At 49.0% G+C, this 22173-nt stretch overlaps 2 protein-coding genes across 3 annotated transcripts; both read right to left on the bottom strand.

The window, feature by feature from the left end:
• Nucleotides 1–1968: 1968 nt before the first annotated feature.
• Nucleotides 1969–21801, bottom strand: LOC148377571 (uncharacterized). Of its 2 annotated transcripts, XM_088368178.1 has the most exons (8): nt 21724–21801; nt 21080–21256; nt 11189–11266; nt 9264–9352; nt 3508–3537; nt 3150–3317; nt 2961–3037; nt 1969–2493 (listed from the first exon to the last, which is right to left on the bottom strand). In XM_088368178.1, the coding sequence occupies exons 2-6, from the start codon at nt 21203–21205 to the stop codon at nt 3290–3292; spliced, it is 351 nt and encodes a 116-aa protein (XP_088224304.1). In that variant the 5' UTR covers nt 21206–21256; nt 21724–21801; the 3' UTR covers nt 1969–2493; nt 2961–3037; nt 3150–3289. The 2 variants fall into 2 exon arrangements, 1 of the variants encoding a protein (XP_088224304.1); XR_015856618.1 differs by lacking the exon at nt 3508–3537 and having other exon boundaries at nt 3150–3483.
• LOC148377572 (janus kinase and microtubule-interacting protein 3-like) lies at nt 14753–15546 on the bottom strand. The gene is made up of 3 exons (XM_088368176.1): nt 15252–15546; nt 14965–15027; nt 14753–14878 (listed from the first exon to the last, which is right to left on the bottom strand). The coding sequence occupies exons 1-3, from the start codon at nt 15318–15320 to the stop codon at nt 14753–14755; spliced, it is 258 nt and encodes an 85-aa protein (XP_088224302.1). The 5' UTR covers nt 15321–15546.
• Nucleotides 21802–22173: the final 372 nt, after the last annotated feature.

The raw sequence follows: 22173 nt of genomic DNA, 5'->3' as shown, positions 1-22173 counted from the left end.
ATTGTCATCTTGTCTGCACATGGTGCATACAAAACGAAATTCCGTTGCATACGTCTTACAACAAAGTAGTGATATTGCAGTTGAATAGAAGTAACATATCCTATGAAAATATATATATATACATATATACTATATATATATATATATATATATATATATTAAAAATAAGTATAAAGTGCAGCAGTGATAATTATGCAATAGTGCAAGTAGGCAAAACAGTATTCAAGAGTGTGCAGAGGAATGCTAAACCATGTATTAAACTTCTATTTAAAGGGTTTATACAAGTTCAGTAAAGTTGGTAGTGCGAGATAGTGCAAGATAGAGGTCCGTAGTGTCATAAAGTACAGTTCTGTGAATGTGTGATGCAGAGTTCAGTTTAGAGCTCAACAGTTCTAGTGTTCAACAGTCTGATGACAGCAGGGAAAAAGCTGTTGCAGAACCTGGTGGACCTGCAGCGGATGCTGCAAACCTCTTCCCAGAGGGCAGCAGGGAGAACAGTCCATGGTGGGGGTGTGATGGGTCATTGATGATGTTACGGGCACGGGACATGCAGCGCTGAGATGAAATGTCCTGAATGGAGGGAAGAGGAGCCCCTATGATCCTCTCTGCTGTCCTCACCACTCTCCTCACGTTCTTCCAATCGGAGGCGGTGCAGCCTCCACACCACACAGAGAGACAGCTTGTCAGAATGCTCTCTATGGTGCTCCTGTAGAACGTCCTCATGATGGGTGGGGGCAGGTGGGCTCTCCTCATCCTCCGCAGGAAGTACAAGCGCTTCTGTGCCCTCTTGACCAGTGCCGTAGTGTTCATAGTCCAGGTGAGGTCTTCTGTGATGTGGACCCCCAGGAATTTGGTGGTGCTGACCACCTCCACAGCTGAGCTGTTGATGATCAGTGGAGCGTGGTGAGGCTGTTTTTTCCTGAAGTCGACGATGATCTCCTTCATCTTCTCCTCATTCAGGATCAGGCTGTTTTCTCTGCACCAGCCCACCAGCTGCTCCACCTCCTCTCTGTAGTCCAGGTCGTTGTTGTCTCTGATGAGCCCCACCACCGTTGTGTCGTCTGCTGACTTCACGATGTGATTGGTGGTGAACCTGAGGACGCAGTCGTGTGTCATCAGGGTGCACAGCAGGGGGCTCAGGACGCAGCCCTGAAGGGAGCCTGTGCTGAGGGTGATGACATCAGAGGTGTTCTGTCCGACCCGGACTGACTGAGGTCTGTTGGTGAGGAAGTCTAGCAGCCAGTTGCGAAGGGGGGTGTTGAAGCCCAGGTGTTCCAATTTTCCTACCAGATGCTGTGGGATGATGGTGTTAAACGCTGAGCTGAAGTCCAGGAACAGCCTCCGCACATGGGTGTTCTTCTCCTCCAGGTGAGCCAGGCTCAGGTGAAGAACGGAGGAGATGGCGTCCTGAGTGGAGCGGTTTTGCCGGTCGGCAAACTGGAACGGGTCAAATAATAGGGGGAGTCTGGAAACGATGTGACCTTTAAGCAGCCTTTCGAAGCACTTCATCATAACCGGAGTCAGTGCAACAGGCCGGTAATCATTAAATGAGGTGATTTGAGGTTTCTTCGGCACCGGAATGATGGAGGCAGTCTTAAAGCACGCCGGCACTGTGGCTTGGCCCAGCGAGGTGTTAAAAATGTCTGTGATGACCCCAGCCAGATGACTTGCACATTCCCTGAACACACGCCCAGGAATGTTGTCGGGGCCAGGGGCCTTACAGGGGTTGACTCTCCTCAGGGTCTTCAACACATCGGCGGAGTCAAGGCAGAGTACCTCCTCTTCCTGATGGGGGACAGTTTTAACTGCTGGAGTGCCGTTTAGTGCCTCGAACCTCCCAAAGAAGTTATTTAGACCATTTAGAAAGTCAGCATCAACTACACCCACCGGGGGGGGGGAGGGTGAGTTGTAGTCTGTAATCGCCCGTATGCCTTGCCACATACTCCTGATGTTTTTGACGTCGTGGAAACGATCCTGAAATTTTCGACTGCGGTCTCGCTTCGCTATCCTGATGGCACGGTTCAAGTTGGCTCTCGCTGTCCTCAGTGTCTCCTTGTCGCCAGACTTGAAGGCAGAGTTCCGCGCTCGTAGCGTTTGACGTACCTCCTCAGTCATCCAGGGTCGTTGGTTGCCCCGGGTGATGATATTCTTAGTGGTGCTGACGTCCTCGGTGCATTTGTTGATGTAGGCTGACACAGTCATGGCACACGCATGTCTAATCTACATCGGGAAAACTGGGAGGGAGGGAGGCAGGCAGGGAGGCAGGCAGGGAGGCAGGCAGGGAGGCAGGCAGTGTCTGTCTGTTGAGGTTTTCACCTTGTTCTTCTCCTGCTGAAGTTCTAACTGGACGTCCATCAGTTTGGTTCTCAGCTCGTCATTGGCGGCCTGAAGGGCGTCCGTTCGCTCCGCCTTGGCCCGCCCTGCCGGAGCTCGTTTGGACATCTCTTACTCGAGTCTCGCCCGGTCGTCAGTCAGAGATCACAACATTTGTACCTGGAGAGCACAAACGCAGCGCTGTTTTCCACTGGCTTCGAACTCAACTTCAATCGGTACCGTAACTTACAACATCATAAACATAGAACTAGCTTGACTTATTCATTGAATAAATGCATTTGGTTCTTCAAAACTGCATCACGCAACATAGCGTGACCGAGACGGCCGTTATCCACCTGCGTGAAGTTATTTGGTGAAATGAATGAGATGTTTAAGACACCATCGTTCTGTCTCTATGTAGATGAAGGTAAATAATCGATTGCTGAAGGTCCAAAGGTGTTGTGATAAACAAATAAACATATTAGTGATTAGTGACATATTTGTGATAAACATATTAGGCAGGATAATCACATATGTTAACGTGACTGCCCACACTGTATTTATTTATGGTTATTTGTTAAATCGAGTACTGTTAGACATGAAATAGGAAGTGTTTAACATAAATGGAAGACGAAAGGGGTACTCACCATTGTAGCTCCTGCTGGTCAATGATACGAGCCTCTTCTTGCAGTGGAAAACATACAGCCAACAAACACCGTGGAACCTAAAGGAATGAAATTAAACATTAACATTTAGCCTCAACCAACATTCACAGATACAACGCAACGCAAACTACACAAACGTAAATCTTTTTAAACACAATGAGTTGTACTTACCGTGTACGCTCTAGACGGTCCACTTGCAAGCGGAAAATAAAGATATTTCTGTTGATAATCGTCGTGTTTGTATCCGGTGTCTCGCTCAAGGCCATTGCGCCCACAGATTTGAATTTTGGCGAGAGTTCAGCCTATTGACGTCATTTCCGCGGTGTAATACCCGCATATCTGAAACGGCAAAGTTAAGAGTAGAGTTAAATAAAGTTTTTAGTCAACGCAATAATTTACAACCGTTGACCAGTCGAAATAATCGTCGAAATTTGGCGTCTGTGGCTGGAAGCAGACGCCGAGTTCGACATTCCTCCCAAACGCCACACTCCCTTGCTTTTCAGGGCTAAAAAAAAACAGTTGTAATTACCTTGTACGCTCTAGACGGTCAAGTTGCAAGCTGAAAACAAAAATATTTGCCTTGTTAGTCATCGTGTTACTAACAGCTGTGTCTTGTTTGCCAGAACTGCCGCTTTCCTACTTCCTGTTGCAAGCCACGCCCACGGATTATAATTTTGCCGTGAGTTCCGCCTATTGACGTCATGTCCGCGTCACATGACTGCGACGTAATATTATCTAAAACTGTTTGTGCGGTATTGTGTTGTTCTGTGCGGTATTGTGTTATTCTGTGCGGCGTCGTGTTGTTCTGTGCGGCGTCGTGTTGTTAGTGCGACGTCGTGTTGTTCAGTGCGGCATGGTGTTGTTCAGTGCGGCATGGTGTTGTTCAGTGCGGCATGGTGTTGTTCAGTGCGGCATAATGTTGTTCAGTGCGGCATAATGTTGTTCAGTGCGGCATGGTGTTGTTCAGTGCGGCATGGTGTTGTTCAGTGCGGCATGGTGTTGTTCAGTGCGGCATAATGTTGTTCAGTGCGCCATAATGTTGTTCAGTGCGGCATGGTGTTGTTCAGTGCGGGATGGTGTTGTTCAGTGCAGGATGGTGTTGTTCAGTGCGGCACGGTGTTGTTCAATGCGGCATGGTGTTGTTCAGTGCGGGATGGTGTTGTTCAGTGCGGCATGGTGTTGTTCAGTGCGGCATAATGTTGTTCAGTGCGGCATGGTGTTGTTCAGTGCGGCATGGTGTTGTTCAGTGCGGCATGGTGTTGTTCAGTGCGGCATGGTGTTGTTCAGTGCGGAATGGTGTTGTTCAGTGCGGCATGGTGTTGTTCAGTCCGGGATGGTGTTGTTCAATGCGGGATCGTGTTGTTCAGTGCGGGGTGGTGTTGTTCAGTGCGGGATGGTGTTGTTCAGTGCGGCATGGTGTTGTTCAATGCGGCATGGTGTTGTTCAGTGCGGGATGGTGTTGTTCATTGCGGCATGGTGTTGTTCAGTGTGGAAAGGTGTTGTTCAGTGCAGGATGGTGTTGTTCAGTGCGGCATGGTGTTGTTCAATGCAGGATCGTGTTGTTCAGTGCAGCATAATGTTGTTCAGTGCAGCATGGTGTTGTTCAGTGCGGCATGGTGTTGTTCAATGCGGCATGGTGTTGTTCACTGCGGGATGGTGTTGTTCAATGCGGGATCGTGTTGTTCAGTGCGGCATAATGTTGTTCAGTGCAGCATGGTGTTGTTCAGTGCGGCATGGTGTTGTTCAGTGCGACATAATGTTGTTTAGTGCGGCATAATGTTGTTCAGTGCGGCATAATGTTGTTCAGTGCGGCATGGTGTTGTTCAGTGCGGCATGGTGTTGTTCAGTGCGGCATGGTGTTGTTCAGTGCAGGATGGTGTTGTTCAGTGCGGCATGGTGTTGTTCAATGCGGCATGGTGTTGTTCAGTGCGGGATGGTGTTGTTCAGTGCAGGATGGTGTTGTTCAGTGCGGCATGGTGTTGTTCAGTGCGGAATGGTGTTGTTCAGTGCGGCATGGTGTTGTTCAGTGCGGCATGGTGTTGTTCAGTGCAGGATGGTGTTGTTCAATGCGGGATCGTGTTGTTCAGTGCGGCATGGTGTTGTTCAGTGCGGCATGGTGTTGTTCAGTGCGGCATAATGTTGTTCAGTGCGGCATGGTGTTGTTCAGTGCGGCATGGTGTTGTTCAGTGCGGCATGGTGTTGTTCAGTGCGGCATGGTGTTGTTCAGTGCGGCATAATGTTGTCCAGTGCGCCATAATGTTGTTCAGTGCGGCATGGTGTTGTTTAGTGCGGGATGGTGTTGTTCAGTGCAGGATGGTGTTGTTCAGTGCGGCATGGTGTTGTTCAATGCGGCATGGTGTTGTTCAGTGCGGGATGGTGTTGTTCAGTGCGGCATGGTGTTGTTCAGTGCGGCATAATGTTGTTCAGTGCGGCATGGTGTTGTTCAGTGCGGCATGGTGTTGTTCAGTGCGGCATGGTGTTGTTCAGTGCGGCATGGTGTTGTTCAGTGCGGAATGGTGTTGTTCAGTGCGGCATGGTGTTGTTCAGTGCGGGATGGTGTTGTTCAATGCGGGATCGTGTTGTTCAGTGCGGGGTGGTGTTGTTCAGTGCAGGATGGTGTTGTTCAGTGCAGGATGGTGTTGTTCAGTGCGGCATGGTGTTGTTCAATGCAGGATCGTGTTGTTCAGTGCAGCATAATGTTGTTCAGTGCAGCATGGTGTTGTTCAGTGCGGCATGGTGTTGTTCAATGCGGCATGGTGTTGTTCAGTGCGGGATGGTGTTGTTCAGTGCGGCATGGTGTTTTTCAGTGCGGCATAATGTTGTTCAGTGCGGCATGGTGTTGTTCAGTGCGGCATGGTGTTGTTCAGTGCAGGATGGTGTTGTTCAGTGCGGCATGGTGTTGTTCAATGCAGGATCGTGTTGTTCAGTGCAGCATAATGTTGTTCAGTGCAGCATGGTGTTGTTCAGTGCGGCATGGTGTTGTTCAATGCGGCATGGTGTTGTTCACTGCGGGATGGTGTTGTTCAATGCGGGATCGTGTTGTTCAGTGCGGCATAATGTTGTTCAGTGCAGCATGGTGTTGTTCAGTGCGGCATGGTGTTGTTCAGTGCGACATAATGTTGTTTAGTGCGGCATAATGTTGTTCAGTGCGGCATAATGTTGTTCAGTGCGGCATGGTGTTGTTCAGTGCGGCATGGTGTTGTTCAGTGCGGCATGGTGTTGTTCAGTGCAGGATGGTGTTGTTCAGTGCGGCATGGTGTTGTTTAATGCGGCATGGTGTTGTTCAGTGCGGGATGGTGTTGTTCAGTGCAGGATGGTGTCGTTCAGTGCGGCATGGTGTTGTTCAGTGCGGAATGGTGTTGTTCAGTGCGGCATGGTGTTGTTCAGTGCGGCATGGTGTTGTTCAGTGCAGGATGGTGTTGTTCAATGCGGGATCGTGTTGTTCAGTGCGGCATGGTGTTGTTCAGTGCGGCATGGTGTTGTTCAGTGCGGCATAATGTTGTTCAGTGCGGCATGGTGTTGTTCAGTGCGGCATGGTGTTGTTCAGTGCGGCATGGTGTTGTTCAGTGCGGCATGGTGTTGTTCAGTGCGGCATAATGTTGTCCAGTGCGCCATAATGTTGTTCAGTGCGGCATGGTGTTGTTTAGTGCGGGATGGTGTTGTTCAGTGCAGGATGGTGTTGTTCAGTGCGGCATGGTGTTGTTCAATGCGGCATGGTGTTGTTCAGTGCGGGATGGTGTTGTTCAGTGCGGCATGGTGTTGTTCAGTGCGGCATAATGTTGTTCAGTGCGGCATGGTGTTGTTCAGTGCGGCATGGTGTTGTTCAGTGCGGCATGGTGTTGTTCAGTGCGGCATGGTGTTGTTCAGTGCGGAATGGTGTTGTTCAGTGCGGCATGGTGTTGTTCAGTGCGGGATGGTGTTCAATGTGGGATCGTGTTGTTCAGTGCGGGGTGGTGTTGTTCAGTGCAGGATGGTGTTGTTCAGTGCAGGATGGTGTTGTTCAGTGCGGCATGGTGTTGTTCAATGCAGGATCGTGTTGTTCAGTGCAGCATAATGTTGTTCAGTGCAGCATGGTGTTGTTCAGTGCGGCATGGTGTTGTTCAATGCGGCATGGTGTTGTTCAGTGCGGGATGGTGTTGTTCAGTGCGGCATGGTGTTTTTCAGTGCGGCATAATGTTGTTCAGTGCGGCATGGTGTTGTTCAGTGCGGCATGGTGTTGTTCAGTGCGACATAATGTTGTTCAGTGCGGCATAATGTTGTTCAGTGCGGCATGGTGTTGTTCAGTGCGGCATGGTGTTGTTCAGTGCGGCATGGTGTTGTTCAGTGCGGCATGGTGTTGTTCAGTGCAGGATGGTGTTGTTCAGTGCAGGATGGTGTTGTTCAATGCGGCATGGTGTTGTTCAGTGCGGGATGGTGTTGTTCAGTGCAGGATGGTGTTGTTCAGTGCGGCATGGTGTTGTTCAGTGCGGAATGGTGTTGTTCAGTGCGGCATGGTGTTGTTCAGTGCGGCATGGTGTTGTTCAGTGCAGGATGGTGTTGTTCAATGCGGGATGGTGTTGTTCAGTGCGGGATGGTGTTGTTCAGTGCAGGATGGTGTTGTTCAGTGCGGCATGGTGTTGTTCAATGCGGCATGGTGTTGTTCAGTGCAGGATGGTGTTGTTCAGTGCGGCATGGTGTTGTTCAATGCGGCATGGTGTTGTTCAATGCGGCATGGTGTTGTTCAGTGCGGCATGGTGTTGTTCAGTGCGGCATGGTGTTGTTCAGTGCAGCGTAATGTTGTTCAGTGCGGCATGGTGTTGTTCAGTGCGGAATGGTGTTGTTCAGTGCGGCATGGTGTTGTTCAGTGCAGGATGGTGTTGTTCAGTGCGGCATGGTGTTGCTCAGTGCGGCATGGTGTTGTTCAGTGCGGGATGGTGTTGTTCATTGCGGCATGGTGTTGTTCAGTGCGGCATGGTGTTGTTCAGTGCGGCATGGTGTTGTTCAGTGCGGCATAATGTTGTTCAGTGCGCCATAATGTTGTTCAGTGCGGCATGGTGTTGTTCAGTGCGGGATGGTGTTGTTCAGTGCAGGATGGTGTTGTTCAGTGCGGCATGGTGTTGTTCAGTGCGGCATGGTGTTGTTCAGTGCGGCATAATGTTGTTCAGTGCAGCATAATGTTGTTCAGTGCGGGATGGTGTTGTTCATTGCGGCATGGTGTTGTTCAGTGCGGCATGGTGTTGTTCAGTGCGGCATGGTGTTGTTCAGTGCGGGATGGTGTTGTTCAGTGCAGGATGGTGTTGTTCAGTGCGGCATGGTGTTGTTCAGTGCGGCATGGTGTTGTTCATTTCGGCATAATGTTGTTCAGTGCGGCATAATGTTGTTTAGTGCGGCATGGTGTTGTTCAGTGCGGGATGGTGTTGTTCAGTGCGTTATAATGTTGTTCAGTGCGGCATGGTGTTGTTCAGTGCGGCATGGTGTTGTTCAGTGCGGCATGGTGTTGTTCAGTGCGGCATAATGTTGTTCAGTGCGGCATAATGTTGTTCAGTGCGGCATGGTGTTGTTCAGTGCGGGATGGTGTTGTTCAGTGCGGGATGGTGTTGTTCAGTGCGGCATGGTGTTCAATGCGGAATGGTGTTGTTCAGTGCAGGATGGTGTTGTTCAGTGCGGCATGGTGTTGTTCAGTGCGGCATAATGTTGTTCAGTGCGGCATGGTGTTGTTCAGTGCGGCATGGTGTTGTTCAGTGCGGCATGGTGTTGTTCAGTGCGGCATAATGTTGTTCAGTGCGGCATGGTGTTGTTCAGTGCGGCATGGTGTTGTTCAGTGCGGCATAATGTTCAGTGCGGCATAATGTTGTTCAGTGCGGCATGGTGTTGTTCAGTGCGGGATGGTGTTGTTCAGTGCAGGATGGTGTTGTTCAGTGCGGCATGGTGTTCAGTGCGGGATGGTGTCTTTCAGTGCGGCATGGTGTCGTTCAGTGCGGCATGGTGTCTTTCAGTGCGGCATGGTGTCGTTCAGTGAGGCATGGTGTTGTTCAGTGCGGCATGGTGTTGTTTAGTGCGGCATGGTGTTGTTCAGTGCGGGATGGTGTTGTTCAGTGTGGCATGGTGTTCAGTGCGGCATGGTGTTGTTCAGTGCGGTATCGTGTTGTTCAGTGCGGTATCGTGTTTCTCAGTGCGGTATCGTGTTGTTCAGTGCAGTATCGTTGTGTTGTTCGTATTGTGTTTAACACTTAGCCTCTAACACTTAGCCTCTAACACTTAGCCTCTAGCATCTAGAAGGTAAATAAATAGGAAGGAAGGACTCACCGGTGACGTCTTCGCCCACGTCCAAGCGTTGTACTTTGTATTTTCATCCTTCTGACAGTGGAAAACATAGCCAACAAACACCGTGGAACCTAAACGAATGAAAGAAAACTATCATTTGGCCACAACCAACATTCACAGATACAACACAATGTGACGTGCGGGGTTGAGGTTAAAGGTTGAGTGAAGGGCCCTCGTTTTAAACTACTTTTTTGAAAAGGATTGGGAACAAGTAAGACGTATTTAATTTATTTAATGGGAAGTAGTAAGAGCTATTGAATTTAATCTATGTATTATATTCTATTGTATTGTATTCTGTTGTATTCTTTTGGATTGTATTCACACTAACCCCACTAAAACTTCAGCCCACAAAAACTCGCCTCTGGCGCCTAGCCTCTGGCACTTAGCCTCTAACACTTAGCCTTTAACACTTAGCCTTTAACACTTAGCCTTTAACACTTAGCCTAGAAGGTGAATAAATAGGGTTAAAGGTTGAGTGAAGGGACCTCGTTTTAAACTACTTTTTTGTAAAGGAGTGGGAACAAGTAAGACGTATTTAATTTATTTAATGGGAAGTAGTAAGACTTATTAAATTTATTTAATCTACTTTTCTTCCCAGGCAAAATTTGATGTGCTGCAATTCCAAATTTCCAAAGTGAATGAAGGAATGAAGTCCTTTAAATTATGATTTTGTATAAATACTAGGCATTAACACAAAATCGACGGCACAAAATGGGCAGACTTTACTTGTTTGAAAAGGACTGGTTACAAGACAGACTTTTTTAATTTATTTAATGGGAAGAAGACTTATTTAGTTTAATTGATCTATTTTTGTTCCCTGGCAAAATTCGATTTGCTGCAATTCCAAATTTCCAAAGTGAATGAAGGAAAGAAGTCGTTTAAATTATGATTTTGTTTAAATACTAGGCATAGACACAAAATCTACGGCACAAAATGGGCAGACTTTACTTGTTTGAAGAGGACTGGTTACAAGACAGACTTTTCTGATTTATTTAATGGGAAGAAGACTTATTTAGTTTATTTAATCTATTTTTGTTCCCTGGCAAAATTGGATTTGCTGAAATTGTATTTTGCCAAATCTTGCCTTGAGACCTGATAGGAAGTATTAAACGCTTAGTTAAATCAATACAAGTTGGTAATAAGAGCGAGTAATGTTGGTTGAACCGATGAATGAAGGTTGAAAGCAATTTAAATTATGACTTTGTATAAATACTAGATATTAACAGAACATCTACTGCGCGAAATGGGCAGAGTTTACTTGTTTGAGAAGGAGTGGCTTATTCAAAACTAAGATTTATTTAATCTGTTTGTTCCCAGGCAAAATTGGATGTGATGCAATTCCAAATTTCACCACATGATGGTGCCCAATTTTGACTTCATAGGACATATTAAACACTTAGCTTGTTATTATGTTCAAGGTAATCAGATTTGTTTATTATTCTAATGGCCTCTTCAAAACTATTCTGGATTACTACTTTGGATCTATTCTACATTACTTGGCAACAACATACTCTGTAACAGATTAGGCAGTATAATCATATCTGTTAACTTGAGAGTGCCCACACTCAATCTACTTATCGTGATGTGTTAAATCAATTACTGTTAGACATTATTTGTCTGATAATCTACCAAATCTTTGAATTGAAGAATTTGTGATTTAATTAATAGCTTGTTCGGGGTAATCAGACTTGTATATAATTCTAATGGCCTTCTTTTGAAAACTATTCTGAATTACAACTTTGGATCTTATATTACTTTGCAACAATCTACTCGGTGACAGATTAGGCAGTATAATCACATATGTTAACTTCAGTGCCCACACTGTATTTATTTATGGTTATTTGTTAAATCAAGTACTGTTAGACATGAAATAGGAAGTGTTTAACATAAATGTTATGGCTACTCACCATTGTAGCTCGCTCCTGGTCAATGATATGAGCCTCTTCTTGCAGTGGAAAACTTGCAGCCAACAAACACCGTGGAACCTAAAGGAATGAAATTAAACATTAACATTTCGCCCGGACCAACATTCACACGTACAACGCAACGCGGCTACACTTCTGCTATTACAAACGTAAATCTCCTTAAACACAACGAGTGTTACTTACCGTGTACGCTCTAGGCAAAATTGGATGTGATGCAATTCCAAATCTATCTGAAACGGCAGTTAAAAGTAGAGTTACATCAAGTTTTCTTTTTTAATCAACACAATCATTTACAACCGTTGACCAGAAAGAATCGTCGAAATTCGACGTCCCCCACAAACGCCACGCTCACTCGCTTTTCAGGGCAACAAAAGTACTTCTTTTTAAAAACGATGAGTTGTACTTACCGTGTACGCTCTGGACGGTCCAGTTGCAAGCAGAAAATAAAAATATTTCTCTTGTTAGTCGTATGTTACCATCCGCTGTGTCTTTGTCAACATCGCCGCCATTTTCCTACTTCCTGCTGCGAGCCACGCCCACGGATTTAAATTTGGGCGGAAGCTCTTTCCATTGGCGTCGTTTTCGCGTATAGCAAATCCGATTGGTTGGGAAGGGGGCACGGTTATGCAGCCGAGGAGTCCTGTGATCGGTGGGATGTAAAGTAGGCGTCGACGTCACGTCCGCGTCACGTGACCACGACGTGGCAGACGTCAAATAGCAACCGCTGTTTTGTTTAGTAGACTTACAGTTGTTATGCATTGACATAATGGCGCACACACCAAATAGATTTAAATAAATTAAATAATTCTTCTGCCCACTCTCTTTTAAACAAGTTAACTCTCCCCGCGGATTTGAATTCCGGCGAAAGTTACGCCCATCGACGTCACGTATGTCACGTGACCACGACGTGGCAGATGTCATATAGCAACCGCTGTTTTGTTTAGTAGATTTACAGTTGTTATGCATTGGCATAATGGTGTGCACTCAAAATAGATTTAAATAAATTAAATATTTCTTCTGCCTACTCCCTTTTAAACAAGTTAACTCTGCCCACGTCCATTGACGTCTTGTCTGCGTCACGTGACCACGACGTAGCGACGTCATATAGTAACCGCTGTTTTGACCAGTAGACTTAGTTATTATGCGTTGACATAATGGCGCACTGGTTAGCATGGCCACCTCTTAAGCATGATGATGCGGGTTCGACGCCTGATCAATGTTAGCATGGAGTGAGCTGAAGTGCATGGCGCTGAAGATTTGAATCTTTGAAATGCGCTGAGGTCTGACATATCAGGCAGAATGGTTTGCCATCACGTTCAACAAAAAATAGAAACTTTCCCACTCTGATTAAAACGTCCTGTGTTCATCTACGTATTTTCGTTTTGCTGTGCATCTTTTCCCTGCCATTTCGAGAGCCCAATTGACACTCATAGTTTAAAGAAATGTGTTTGCCCATCCTACTTTGTGGAATTTCACCACATGCGCTTTTGACCAAAATACCAAATTGAACTCAAGTGAAGCCAACACGCACAACCCCCCCCCCCCCCCCCCCACACACACACACACACACACACACACAAATGTTGATATGAACATAAAAGAGCCGCATGCGGTTCGGGAGTTGCGGCTTGGCCAAACCTGTACTATACAACTTTATTTGTATAAAATTTTCACAACAGCTGTCACACAAACAAAGCGGGAAAAACCGAAGACGTGCGTGTTCCGCCCACGCTGGATTTATTTGCACCTTTGAAAAGACACCGTATTGCCGCAGATGTGGCAAAGAGTACTTTTGGGCATCTGAGACGGAAGGATGTCCAAAGCATCACGTCACCTGCTCTGGTAGGCATGGTGGTGGGACGTTGAGGTCAACCGCTTTGGGGTTGGCTGACTCTTTGATCGCAGGATGCCACACACTTGAAGACAGAAGCAGAAAAGCAGAGCTAAATGCAAAATGTACTCACCGGTGACTCCAATTTTTTTCCCCCCTGAAGAAACAGCTGGACGGGTGGCCCCGGCTGGCCAGTGGGACTCTTGTTATTCTGACCCTTTTTAGTGCGCGTTTGGGGCAACAACCGTTTTTTGTGGCGCTCTCTTCTGGTTCAAAAGTGCCCTGCATGTGAATTTGCTTTTCCTGCCTTCTGATTGGATGAGCGCCGGTGTGACGCGGTGCCTCTGTCACCGTGGCGGGGGGTATACGTTGGCATCGGAGCGTCTGCCAACGTCTGAGACCGGCTGGCAGTGTATCGGAGGTGTCGAGTGCGGTGCCGCTGGAGCTCACTCACCAGCTGGTGTTAGGGCCACAGAATGAAGGCCAAGGAGAAGAATAGAAAGAGAAACAGAAACTTCTCCTCCAATTGTTTGATTTGTCTCTTCTGAGCTTCGATGAATTCTTTCAGCTCTTTGTTCCTCTAGGACGGACAAATGGAAAGTGGCATTCAAAAGCCAGTAAGCGTGCAAGTAAGTGCCGGGCTGGCTTTGGGCCCTTACCTGTTGCGCGCTGTGCAGCAGATCCATTCTCTCTTGGAGGATGCAAGCGTCGCGCTCCCTCAACTCGCACATCAGGGCTCGCTTCCATTGGTCCACGGCGCTCCTAAGCTCTTCTCTCTGATCCGCCGTCAGCACGTCATTCACGCCAGCGTGGCTGGCTTTTTCGCCGTCCGTGGCGGGGCAGTCCCGCTGCGGTAGCGCCTCGTACAACATGGCCTCCAGCTCCAGGATCCTCTGGGCCGCAATCCTCGTCCATCAGTGGTCCGGCGGGAGATTTGAGGGCGGCTTACCTTATGAGCCTGGTCCATGGAACACTTCCTGAAGTCCAACTCTTCATCCAGGTAGCCCTTCTGCTTGCAGAACATATCCTAGCACAGCTCAAGGTCAGAATTGTTGGGGCACATTGCCGGAGTTCCCCTTGGCTGATGTCGCGTGTCTGTCTACCTTCTCACTTTCAATGTCCAACATCTTCTGTTGAAGTGCTGACTTGGTCACTTTGATGTATTCTAACCACTGAGGAAAGGCTGCTGTCACATAAGCAGAATGCGAGAGCGTGCGTGGACGTGCGCGTTACCTTCTCGGCTAGGGTGAGAAGGGTCCTGGCGTGAATCACGACCACCTGCTCCTCGTTGGTGAGATTCTGCAAGAGCCCAAAGGCACAGCGTCAACAAGCTTCTTTCAGCGCAAAGCCTTCCAAAAGTCACATTTGAGCCGCCGAGTCTCGTGGAGTGCGAACATAAGGAGTTCGACATACACTTACGGCGTTATAGCCCAGGATGTCCAGCTTCTTCATCAGATCACTGATGACGATGTCCGGGGGAAAGGCGCAAGGAGCAATGTAAGGTGTTCTGGGACCTCGGGTTAAGGTTAGGGTTGCGAGGGACGCCTTACGTACGCTCACGCCCTCGGCCTCGCAGTAGATCTGCAAAGGGCTGAGGCCGTCTGGGAAACGGACTTGCAGAAACTTCAAGACGGGGGAGCGCCACTCCCTCTCCTGAAAGGCAGAGGCATGCATCCGTCCGTCCGTCCGTCCGTCCGTCCGTCACATCTCTGGCCTCAACACGCTTGTGCGAGTCTTCCCACCTCCAGCTCCAGGATGCGGAACTCAAGCAGTTCGTTTTGGTCTCGGATATCCTGGATGTGCTCTTTCAGACGCGCTTCTTCCGCCTCCATCCGCCTGACCTGAAAAGACAGTCAGACCTCATCTGCGGGGCTTCCCGACAGGTGTGACGCCAAGCGACTCCGCCCAGCGCCTTTCTTTCCGTCACCTTTTCGGCCAACTGCTGATTGCTCTGACGCAGCAGCTGCTTCTCCTCCACCCACTTGACATTCTAGAAGAGACAAACGCGTGGACAGCTTTGGAATGTTGTGTCATTTTCATCCACAAATTCTTTGGTTGACTGGAAAATGACATTTGCTTTTCTCCGCATTTTCCCAGCCACGTTCGGGGGGGGGGGGGGGGGGGGGGGGTTGGTCCAGTAATGCCAGACGGATGAGTGACTGAAGAATGTAGCTATTTTGTCTGAGAAAAAGGTGTGCTCATTGATGAGTTTACCTGTCCTTGTTGCTTCAGCGCTGACTCCAGATCTGCTACTCTGCTTTGATAGTGACCCATTTCCACCATCAGCTTTTCTCTGGTCTGAAAGGAGGAGGAGGGAGGCTCCTCCTCCTCCTTTCAGACCAGAGAACACCCGAGGCTGGGTGAGAACGGGGAGGCTGCGACCCGGCCGGGGGTTGCGGGAAGGGGCGCCACCTTGATCTCCTTCTCGGCGTCGTAGTCCCCTTTCGCTGGTCTGGGCTAGCAGAGCGTAGGCTCGTTGCAGCGCTTGATATTCTTGCGTCAGCTGGCGGTAGCGAAGCTCCGCCTCTTCATGCACACACCAATGCAACACAGCACTAGTACCAGAATCAGTCAGACCGGCGACAAAGCACCCGCGACGCAAAGACGAGTCCGATTCCAGGCTGAAGAGGAATGTTTGGTGCCAATACGCTGGCAGAAATGGCGGGCTACCTCTTCGGGTTCCGTGTCGGGGGTTCTGTCGGTGTGAAAAGACAAGGACGATCCGTCCGAGTCCACCAACACGTCTTCGTCGTAGCCGTAAAATGTTTCGATGACCTGCGGGCGCGGAAGCAAACATCTCTCTGAACAAACTGAAGCGACACCTCACGATGAATCGACGAGAGGAACGATAGCGAGAAAAAGGCCATTTCATCTTGCGCAACACCAAGCAGCCGCAAACAAACAGACTCACCTTGCAGGACCTCACGCTTTGTTCCTCCTCAGAGATTCTCGACGTCGGTATCGTAGCAGCAAATCTCTCTCCTGTCGACACAAATAATCCGCCTTTGAGATTCTTTGGATGCAAAGGGAACGAACGGCTCCGGCGCAGAAACAAACGCGACTCACAATGACATTTCTGACATGAGCTCCTGTCTCCAGAGCCTGAAAAACACGTCACCGGCGATGATTGGAGGGACGCTCGTCTTTTCCAAAAGTGACAACTACAGGGTGTGTCAGGGTTTTCCAGATTATCTTTATCGTATCATTGTGTTGCTTTGACTTTGACTGCGACCTGTAATAAATAATATTATTTATCCCTTATTTATCCCTATCGCTTATCCCTTCCTACACAAAGTCGTAAAACACCCCTTGCTATGTTTTGACTAGAGGTCAAGGGCTTCCTCTATTCAATCCACTCTTACACCCACCCTGTTTCTCTTAATTAAAATGCTCGTGCAGGAGCCGAGAGTCAGACTTCATTCGTACAACGGATGGACTCTCCACCTGCAGGTGTCCAAAAGAACTTACTTGTCTCCCGTGTGGTTCTTGCAAAATAAGTTGGAGCGAGCGCAACTCTAACAGGGTGCATTTTGCCACTAGCTGCCTACGGACAATGACGTCGCGCTCGCGGCTCATGGTTGACGGGCTGAGCAGCCGGGCAAGTCCGTCGTTTTCAGCGCACAGCGAGTGGCAAAGGCGCTGACAAAACGGGAGCTTTGAGCTGCTGAAAACGGCAAAACAAGTCTAAAGCGTGTTCAAACGCGTGCGCACAATGCTCCTGCTTGAAAGGTCGGAATTTAAGGGGCCAATTTTTTGGATGGCGGCCGCCGGCCAAGCTTTGGACGGAAAAGGTTTCCTGGCGACAGCGAGCGAGCGCGGCGCTGCCGTACGTGCACCGAGTCGCCTGCCTGAAGACCTTGGACAAGTCGTCGATGATGTGCCGCTGCTCCACAACTTGAAGGAACTCCATTTCACCGTCCTGCTGGCCGCAACCGCGGTCCAGGTCATTGAGCGAACTAGGCCTTCTCTGTGGAACACAAATGCAGTGGACTCTGTTGGCACGCCGCCGTTGTCCGCGTCGACTTACCAAGCTTGCCATCTCCTCGTTCTCCTGGGTGACAAAGCGCACTTTGTTTTCAAGGCGACACAGCACCAGCGAGAGTTCTTCATTCTTCCTGCTCAGGCGTTTGTTTTTGTACAGGAGTGGCAGAAACTGGCTTTCTGTTTCTCTCAGTCGCTTTAGCTGCAAGCATGAAGTGCGGGATGTGAAAGACGCACAACACGCGGGCCAGAACGTATCCATTCCTTTTGCATCGGTTTGAACGGAATCGTGGCTTTGGCTCCCAATAAAAGACATCTACCAGGCAACCGACTCGCTGCGCCGCTCAACTAATAAGCAAGCGCAATGGGTGCCTCGCTGGATGGCGCGCATCAAACGTAGCGCAAACCTTCAAGCGTGCCGTCAATAAATTACCAGTTCATTGCGCTCTTCAGAAAGCAGGGCGTTTCGATCCTCCAGTTTCCTGATGACTGCGCTGAGCTCAGCGATTTTCAGATGAAACCGTCGCGTGTCCCGATCCTCCTGAGACTGAAAACGCCCCGCAACACACACACACAAGCACTCGTTCAAAGTTCAAAACTGTTTTTGTGCTACCTTCCTCCAGCAACGAACTAAGTCATGCGTACTGCAAGTGTGTGATGAGGTGGCTTACGCAATGAAGAGGATTGCTAGTAGCGGCGTTGACCCCACTTCCAGGGTAGTTTAGGCCCGCCCTTTGGGAATCCCTCAGGGCAGCGATCTGCTGCTCGGCAGCCTGAGTCTGCAGCTGAAGGCGGTGGACGTGGCCGGCCCCAGGGCTTCATCCAAAACACTAACCGCTCTGTCTTTCAGCTTGATCTCATCCGTCTGGATGTACAAACGGGGAGCGCTCAGGCAGGCGGGCAAACTCATTTGCCAGAATTGTGACAAAAACAAAGAGAGCAACCGGCCAATTTTTTTCTTGAATCGACTAGAACACCTTTGCTGTGACAAAAGCGAAGCGAGCAACCGGACATTTTCTTCTTGTGAAATAGAATAGAATAGAATGCCTTAGGTGTCATTGCACTGCAGGTATACAACGAAATTGGGAACATAGCCACGCACCGCGCATCTGATCAGTCCTACCAGTCGGCGGATCTCCCTCTCGCAGTCTCTCTTGGTTCGGCTCAGCTCCTCCCGATGCTGGTGATGAGCCGATCGGAGCTCGGCCGCTCGGGACTGCCAGGCCTGCTGGGCCGCTGCCAGGGCTTCTTCCGCGCTCCTGGTGGAGGCGACACCGCTCGGTCTCCCGACACCGCCGCGTCTCCTCCACCTCCGCCAGCAAAGCGCCCCCCCCTCCTCACCTGAGCAGACATTGCGCCACACCGGGCCGTTGAGACCGCAACGGAGCGCCGCGACGCTTACTGGGGACAAGCTACACAATACGGTAGCGGCCGCATCGAAGCCCGACGTGGCGTGCGGATAGTCAGACACGGATAGAGCGGATCACCTTGTCCATGGAGCCGTCCCTCAGGCTGAGGACCAAGGCATTCAGTCGCTGGATCTCTCCATCTTTGATTTTGATCACTCTCATCAGCTCCATTTCATGCTGCCGCAGTAATGTCTCCCTGGTAATGGCTAACTCTTTCTGCTTCTCCTCATGGAGTTTGCTTTTGAGTTCCGTCATGGCGGCGGTGGCACGGTGGTGCTCCGCCCGCAGGTCCTGACTTCTCTCTCTCTCCAGACAGCTGACCTGACATGACTTAGACTTAGACAAACTTTATTGTCATCTTGTCTGCACATGGTGCATACAAAACGAAATTCCGTTGCATACGTCTTACAACAAAGTAGTGATATTGCAGTTGAATAGAAGTAACATATCCTATGAAAATATATATATACATATATACTATATATATATATATATATATATATTAAAAATAAGTATAAAGTGCAGCAGTGATAATTATGCAATAGTGCAAGTAGGCAAAACAGTATTCAAGAGTGTGCAGAGGAATGCTAAACCATGTATTAAACTTCTATTTAAAGGGTTTATACAAGTTCAGTAAAGTTGGTAGTGCGAGATAGTGCAAGATAGAGGTCCGTAGTGTCATAAAGTACAGTTCTGTGAATGTGTGATGCAGAGTTCAGTTTAGAGCTCAACAGTTCTAGTGTTCAACAGTCTGATGACAGCAGGGAAAAAGCTGTTGCAGAACCTGGTGGACCTGCAGCGGATGCTGCAAACCTCTTCCCAGAGGGCAGCAGGGAGAACAGTCCATGGTGGGGGTGTGATGGGTCATTGATGATGTTACGGGCACGGGACATGCAGCGCTGAGATGAAATGTCCTGAATGGAGGGAAGAGGAGCCCCTATGATCCTCTCTGCTGTCCTCACCACTCTCCTCACGTTCTTCCAATCGGAGGCGGTGCAGCCTCCACACCACACAGAGAGACAGCTTGTCAGAATGCTCTCTATGGTGCTCCTGTAGAACGTCCTCATGATGGGTGGGGGCAGGTGGGCTCTCCTCATCCTCCGCAGGAAGTACAAGCGCTTCTGTGCCCTCTTGACCAGTGCCGTAGTGTTCATAGTCCAGGTGAGGTCTTCTGTGATGTGGACCCCCAGGAATTTGGTGGTGCTGACCACCTCCACAGCTGAGCTGTTGATGATCAGTGGAGCGTGGTGAGGCTGTTTTTTCCTGAAGTCGACGATGATCTCCTTCATCTTCTCCTCATTCAGGATCAGGCTGTTTTCTCTGCACCAGCCCACCAGCTGCTCCACCTCCTCTCTGTAGTCCAGGTCGTTGTTGTCTCTGATGAGCCCCACCACCGTTGTGTCGTCTGCTGACTTCACGATGTGATTGGTGGTGAACCTGAGGACGCAGTCGTGTGTCATCAGGGTGCACAGCAGGGGGCTCAGGACGCAGCCCTGAAGGGAGCCTGTGCTGAGGGTGATGACATCAGAGGTGTTCTGTCCGACCCGGACTGACTGAGGTCTGTTGGTGAGGAAGTCTAGCAGCCAGTTGCGAAGGGGGGTGTTGAAGCCCAGGTGTTCCAATTTTCCTACCAGATGCTGTGGGATGATGGTGTTAAACGCTGAGCTGAAGTCCAGGAACAGCCTCCGCACATGGGTGTTCTTCTCCTCCAGGTGAGCCAGGCTCAGGTGAAGAACGGAGGAGATGGCGTCCTGAGTGGAGCGGTTTTGCCGGTCGGCAAACTGGAACGGGTCAAATAATAGGGGGAGTCTGGAAACGATGTGACCTTTAAGCAGCCTTTCGAAGCACTTCATCATAACCGGAGTCAGTGCAACAGGCCGGTAATCATTAAATGAGGTGATTTGAGGTTTCTTCGGCACCGGAATGATGGAGGCAGTCTTAAAGCACGCCGGCACTGTGGCTTGGCCCAGCGAGGTGTTAAAAATGTCTGTGATGACCCCAGCCAGATGACTTGCACATTCCCTGAACACACGCCCAGGAATGTTGTCGGGGCCAGGGGCCTTACAGGGGTTGACTCTCCTCAGGGTCTTCAACACATCGGCGGAGTCAAGGCAGAGTACCTCCTCTTCCTGATGGGGGACAGTTTTAACTGCTGGAGTGCCGTTTAGTGCCTCGAACCTCCCAAAGAAGTTATTTAGACCATTTAGAAAGTCAGCATCAACTACACCCACCGGGGGGGGGGAGGGTGAGTTGTAGTCTGTAATCGCCCGTATGCCTTGCCACATACTCCTGATGTTTTTGACGTCGTGGAAACGATCCTGAAATTTTCGACTGCGGTCTCGCTTCGCTATCCTGATGGCACGGTTCAAGTTGGCTCTCGCTGTCCTCAGTGTCTCCTTGTCGCCAGACTTGAAGGCAGAGTTCCGCGCTCGTAGCGTTTGACGTACCTCCTCAGTCATCCAGGGTCGTTGGTTGCTCCGGGTGATGATATTCTTAGTGGTGCTGACGTCCTCGGTGCATTTGTTGATGTAGGCTGACACAGTCATGGCACACGCATGTCTAATCTACATCGGGAAAACTGGGAGGGAGGGAGGCAGGCAGGGAGGCAGGCAGGGAGGCAGGCAGGCAGTGTCTGTCTGTTGAGGTTTTCACCTTGTTCTTCTCCTGCTGAAGTTCTAACTGGACGTCCATCAGTTTGGTTCTCAGCTCGTCATTGGCGGCCTGAAGGGCGTCCGTTCGCTCCGCCTTGGCCCGCCCTGCCGGAGCTCGTTTGGACATCTCTTACTCGAGTCTCACCCGGTCGTCAGTCAGAGATCACAACATTTGTACCTGGAGAGCACAAACGCAGCGCTGTTTTCCACTGGCTTCGAACTCAACTTCAATCGGTACCGTAACTTACAACATCATAAACATAGAACTAGCTTGACTTATTCATTGAATAAATGCATTTGGTTCTTCAAAACTGCATCACGCAACATAGCGTGACCGAGACGGCCGTTATCCACCTGCGTGAAGTTATTTGGTGAAATGAATGAGATGTTTAAGACACCATCGTTCTGTCTCTATGTAGATGAAGGTAAATAATCGATTGCTGAAGGTCCAAAGGTGTTGTGATAAACAAATAAACATATTAGTGATTAGTGACATATTTGTGATAAACATATTAGGCAGGATAATCACATATGTTAACGTGACTGCCCACACTGTATTTATTTATGGTTATTTGTTAAATCGAGTACTGTTAGACATGAAATAGGAAGTGTTTAACATAAATGGAAGACGAAAGGGGTACTCACCATTGTAGCTCCTGCTGGTCAATGATACGAGCCTCTTCTTGCAGTGGAAAACATACAGCCAACAAACACCGTGGAACCTAAAGGAATGAAATTAAACATTAACATTTAGCCTCAACCAACATTCACAGATACAACGCACCAAACTACACCAAATCTTAAACACAATAGTTGTACTTACCGTTCCTCTTAGACACAATCGGAAAATACCACTACTATAAATATTCTGTTATAATCACGTTCTTCGCTCAAGGCCATTGCGCCAATCAAATTCGAAGTTCAGCTATACGTCATTCCGCGAGTAATACCCGCATATCAGAAACGCAAAGTTAATAGTAGAGTTAAATAAAGTTTTAGTCAACGCAATAATTTACAACCGTTGACCAGTCGAAATAATCGTCGAAATTGCGTCTGTGGCTGGAAGCAGACGCCGAGTTCGACATTCCTCCCAAC

Source organism: Syngnathus floridae, unplaced genomic scaffold (assembly GCF_059516105.1).
Source record: "Syngnathus floridae isolate MCC-2025c unplaced genomic scaffold, RoL_Sflo_1.0 HiC_scaffold_124, whole genome shotgun sequence".
Lineage (NCBI taxonomy): Eukaryota > Metazoa > Chordata > Actinopteri > Syngnathiformes > Syngnathidae > Syngnathus > Syngnathus floridae.
The sequence above is the reverse complement of the archived record's forward strand: the minus strand, read 5'-3'. Positions and strand labels throughout refer to the sequence as shown.

What these genes read in the sequence shown, in the direction of transcription:
- LOC148377571 (XM_088368178.1), bottom strand. Translation starts at nt 21,205, where the DNA reads ATGTCCAAACGAGCTCCGGCAGGGCGGGCCAAGGCGGAGCGAACGGAC. An exon ending in CGTGGGCGAAGACGTCACCG is followed by an intron (nt 3,538 to 9,263) that starts GTGAGTCCTTCC and finishes TTTTGTTTTCAG; the next exon opens with CTTGCAACTTGACCGTCTAG. An exon ending in GACCGTCTAGAGCGTACAAG is followed by an intron (nt 3,318 to 3,507) that starts GTAATTACAACT and finishes TTGCCGTTTCAG; the next exon opens with ATATGCGGGTATTACACCGC.
- LOC148377572 (XM_088368176.1), bottom strand. Translation starts at nt 15,320, where the DNA reads ATGGTGGAAATGGGTCACTATCAAAGCAGAGTAGCAGATCTGGAGTCA. An exon ending in CGCTGAAGCAACAAGGACAG is followed by an intron (nt 15,028 to 15,251) that starts GTAAACTCATCA and finishes TGTCTCTTCTAG; the next exon opens with AATGTCAAGTGGGTGGAGGA. An exon ending in ATCAGCAGTTGGCCGAAAAG is followed by an intron (nt 14,879 to 14,964) that starts GTGACGGAAAGA and finishes CTGTCTTTTCAG; the next exon opens with GTCAGGCGGATGGAGGCGGA.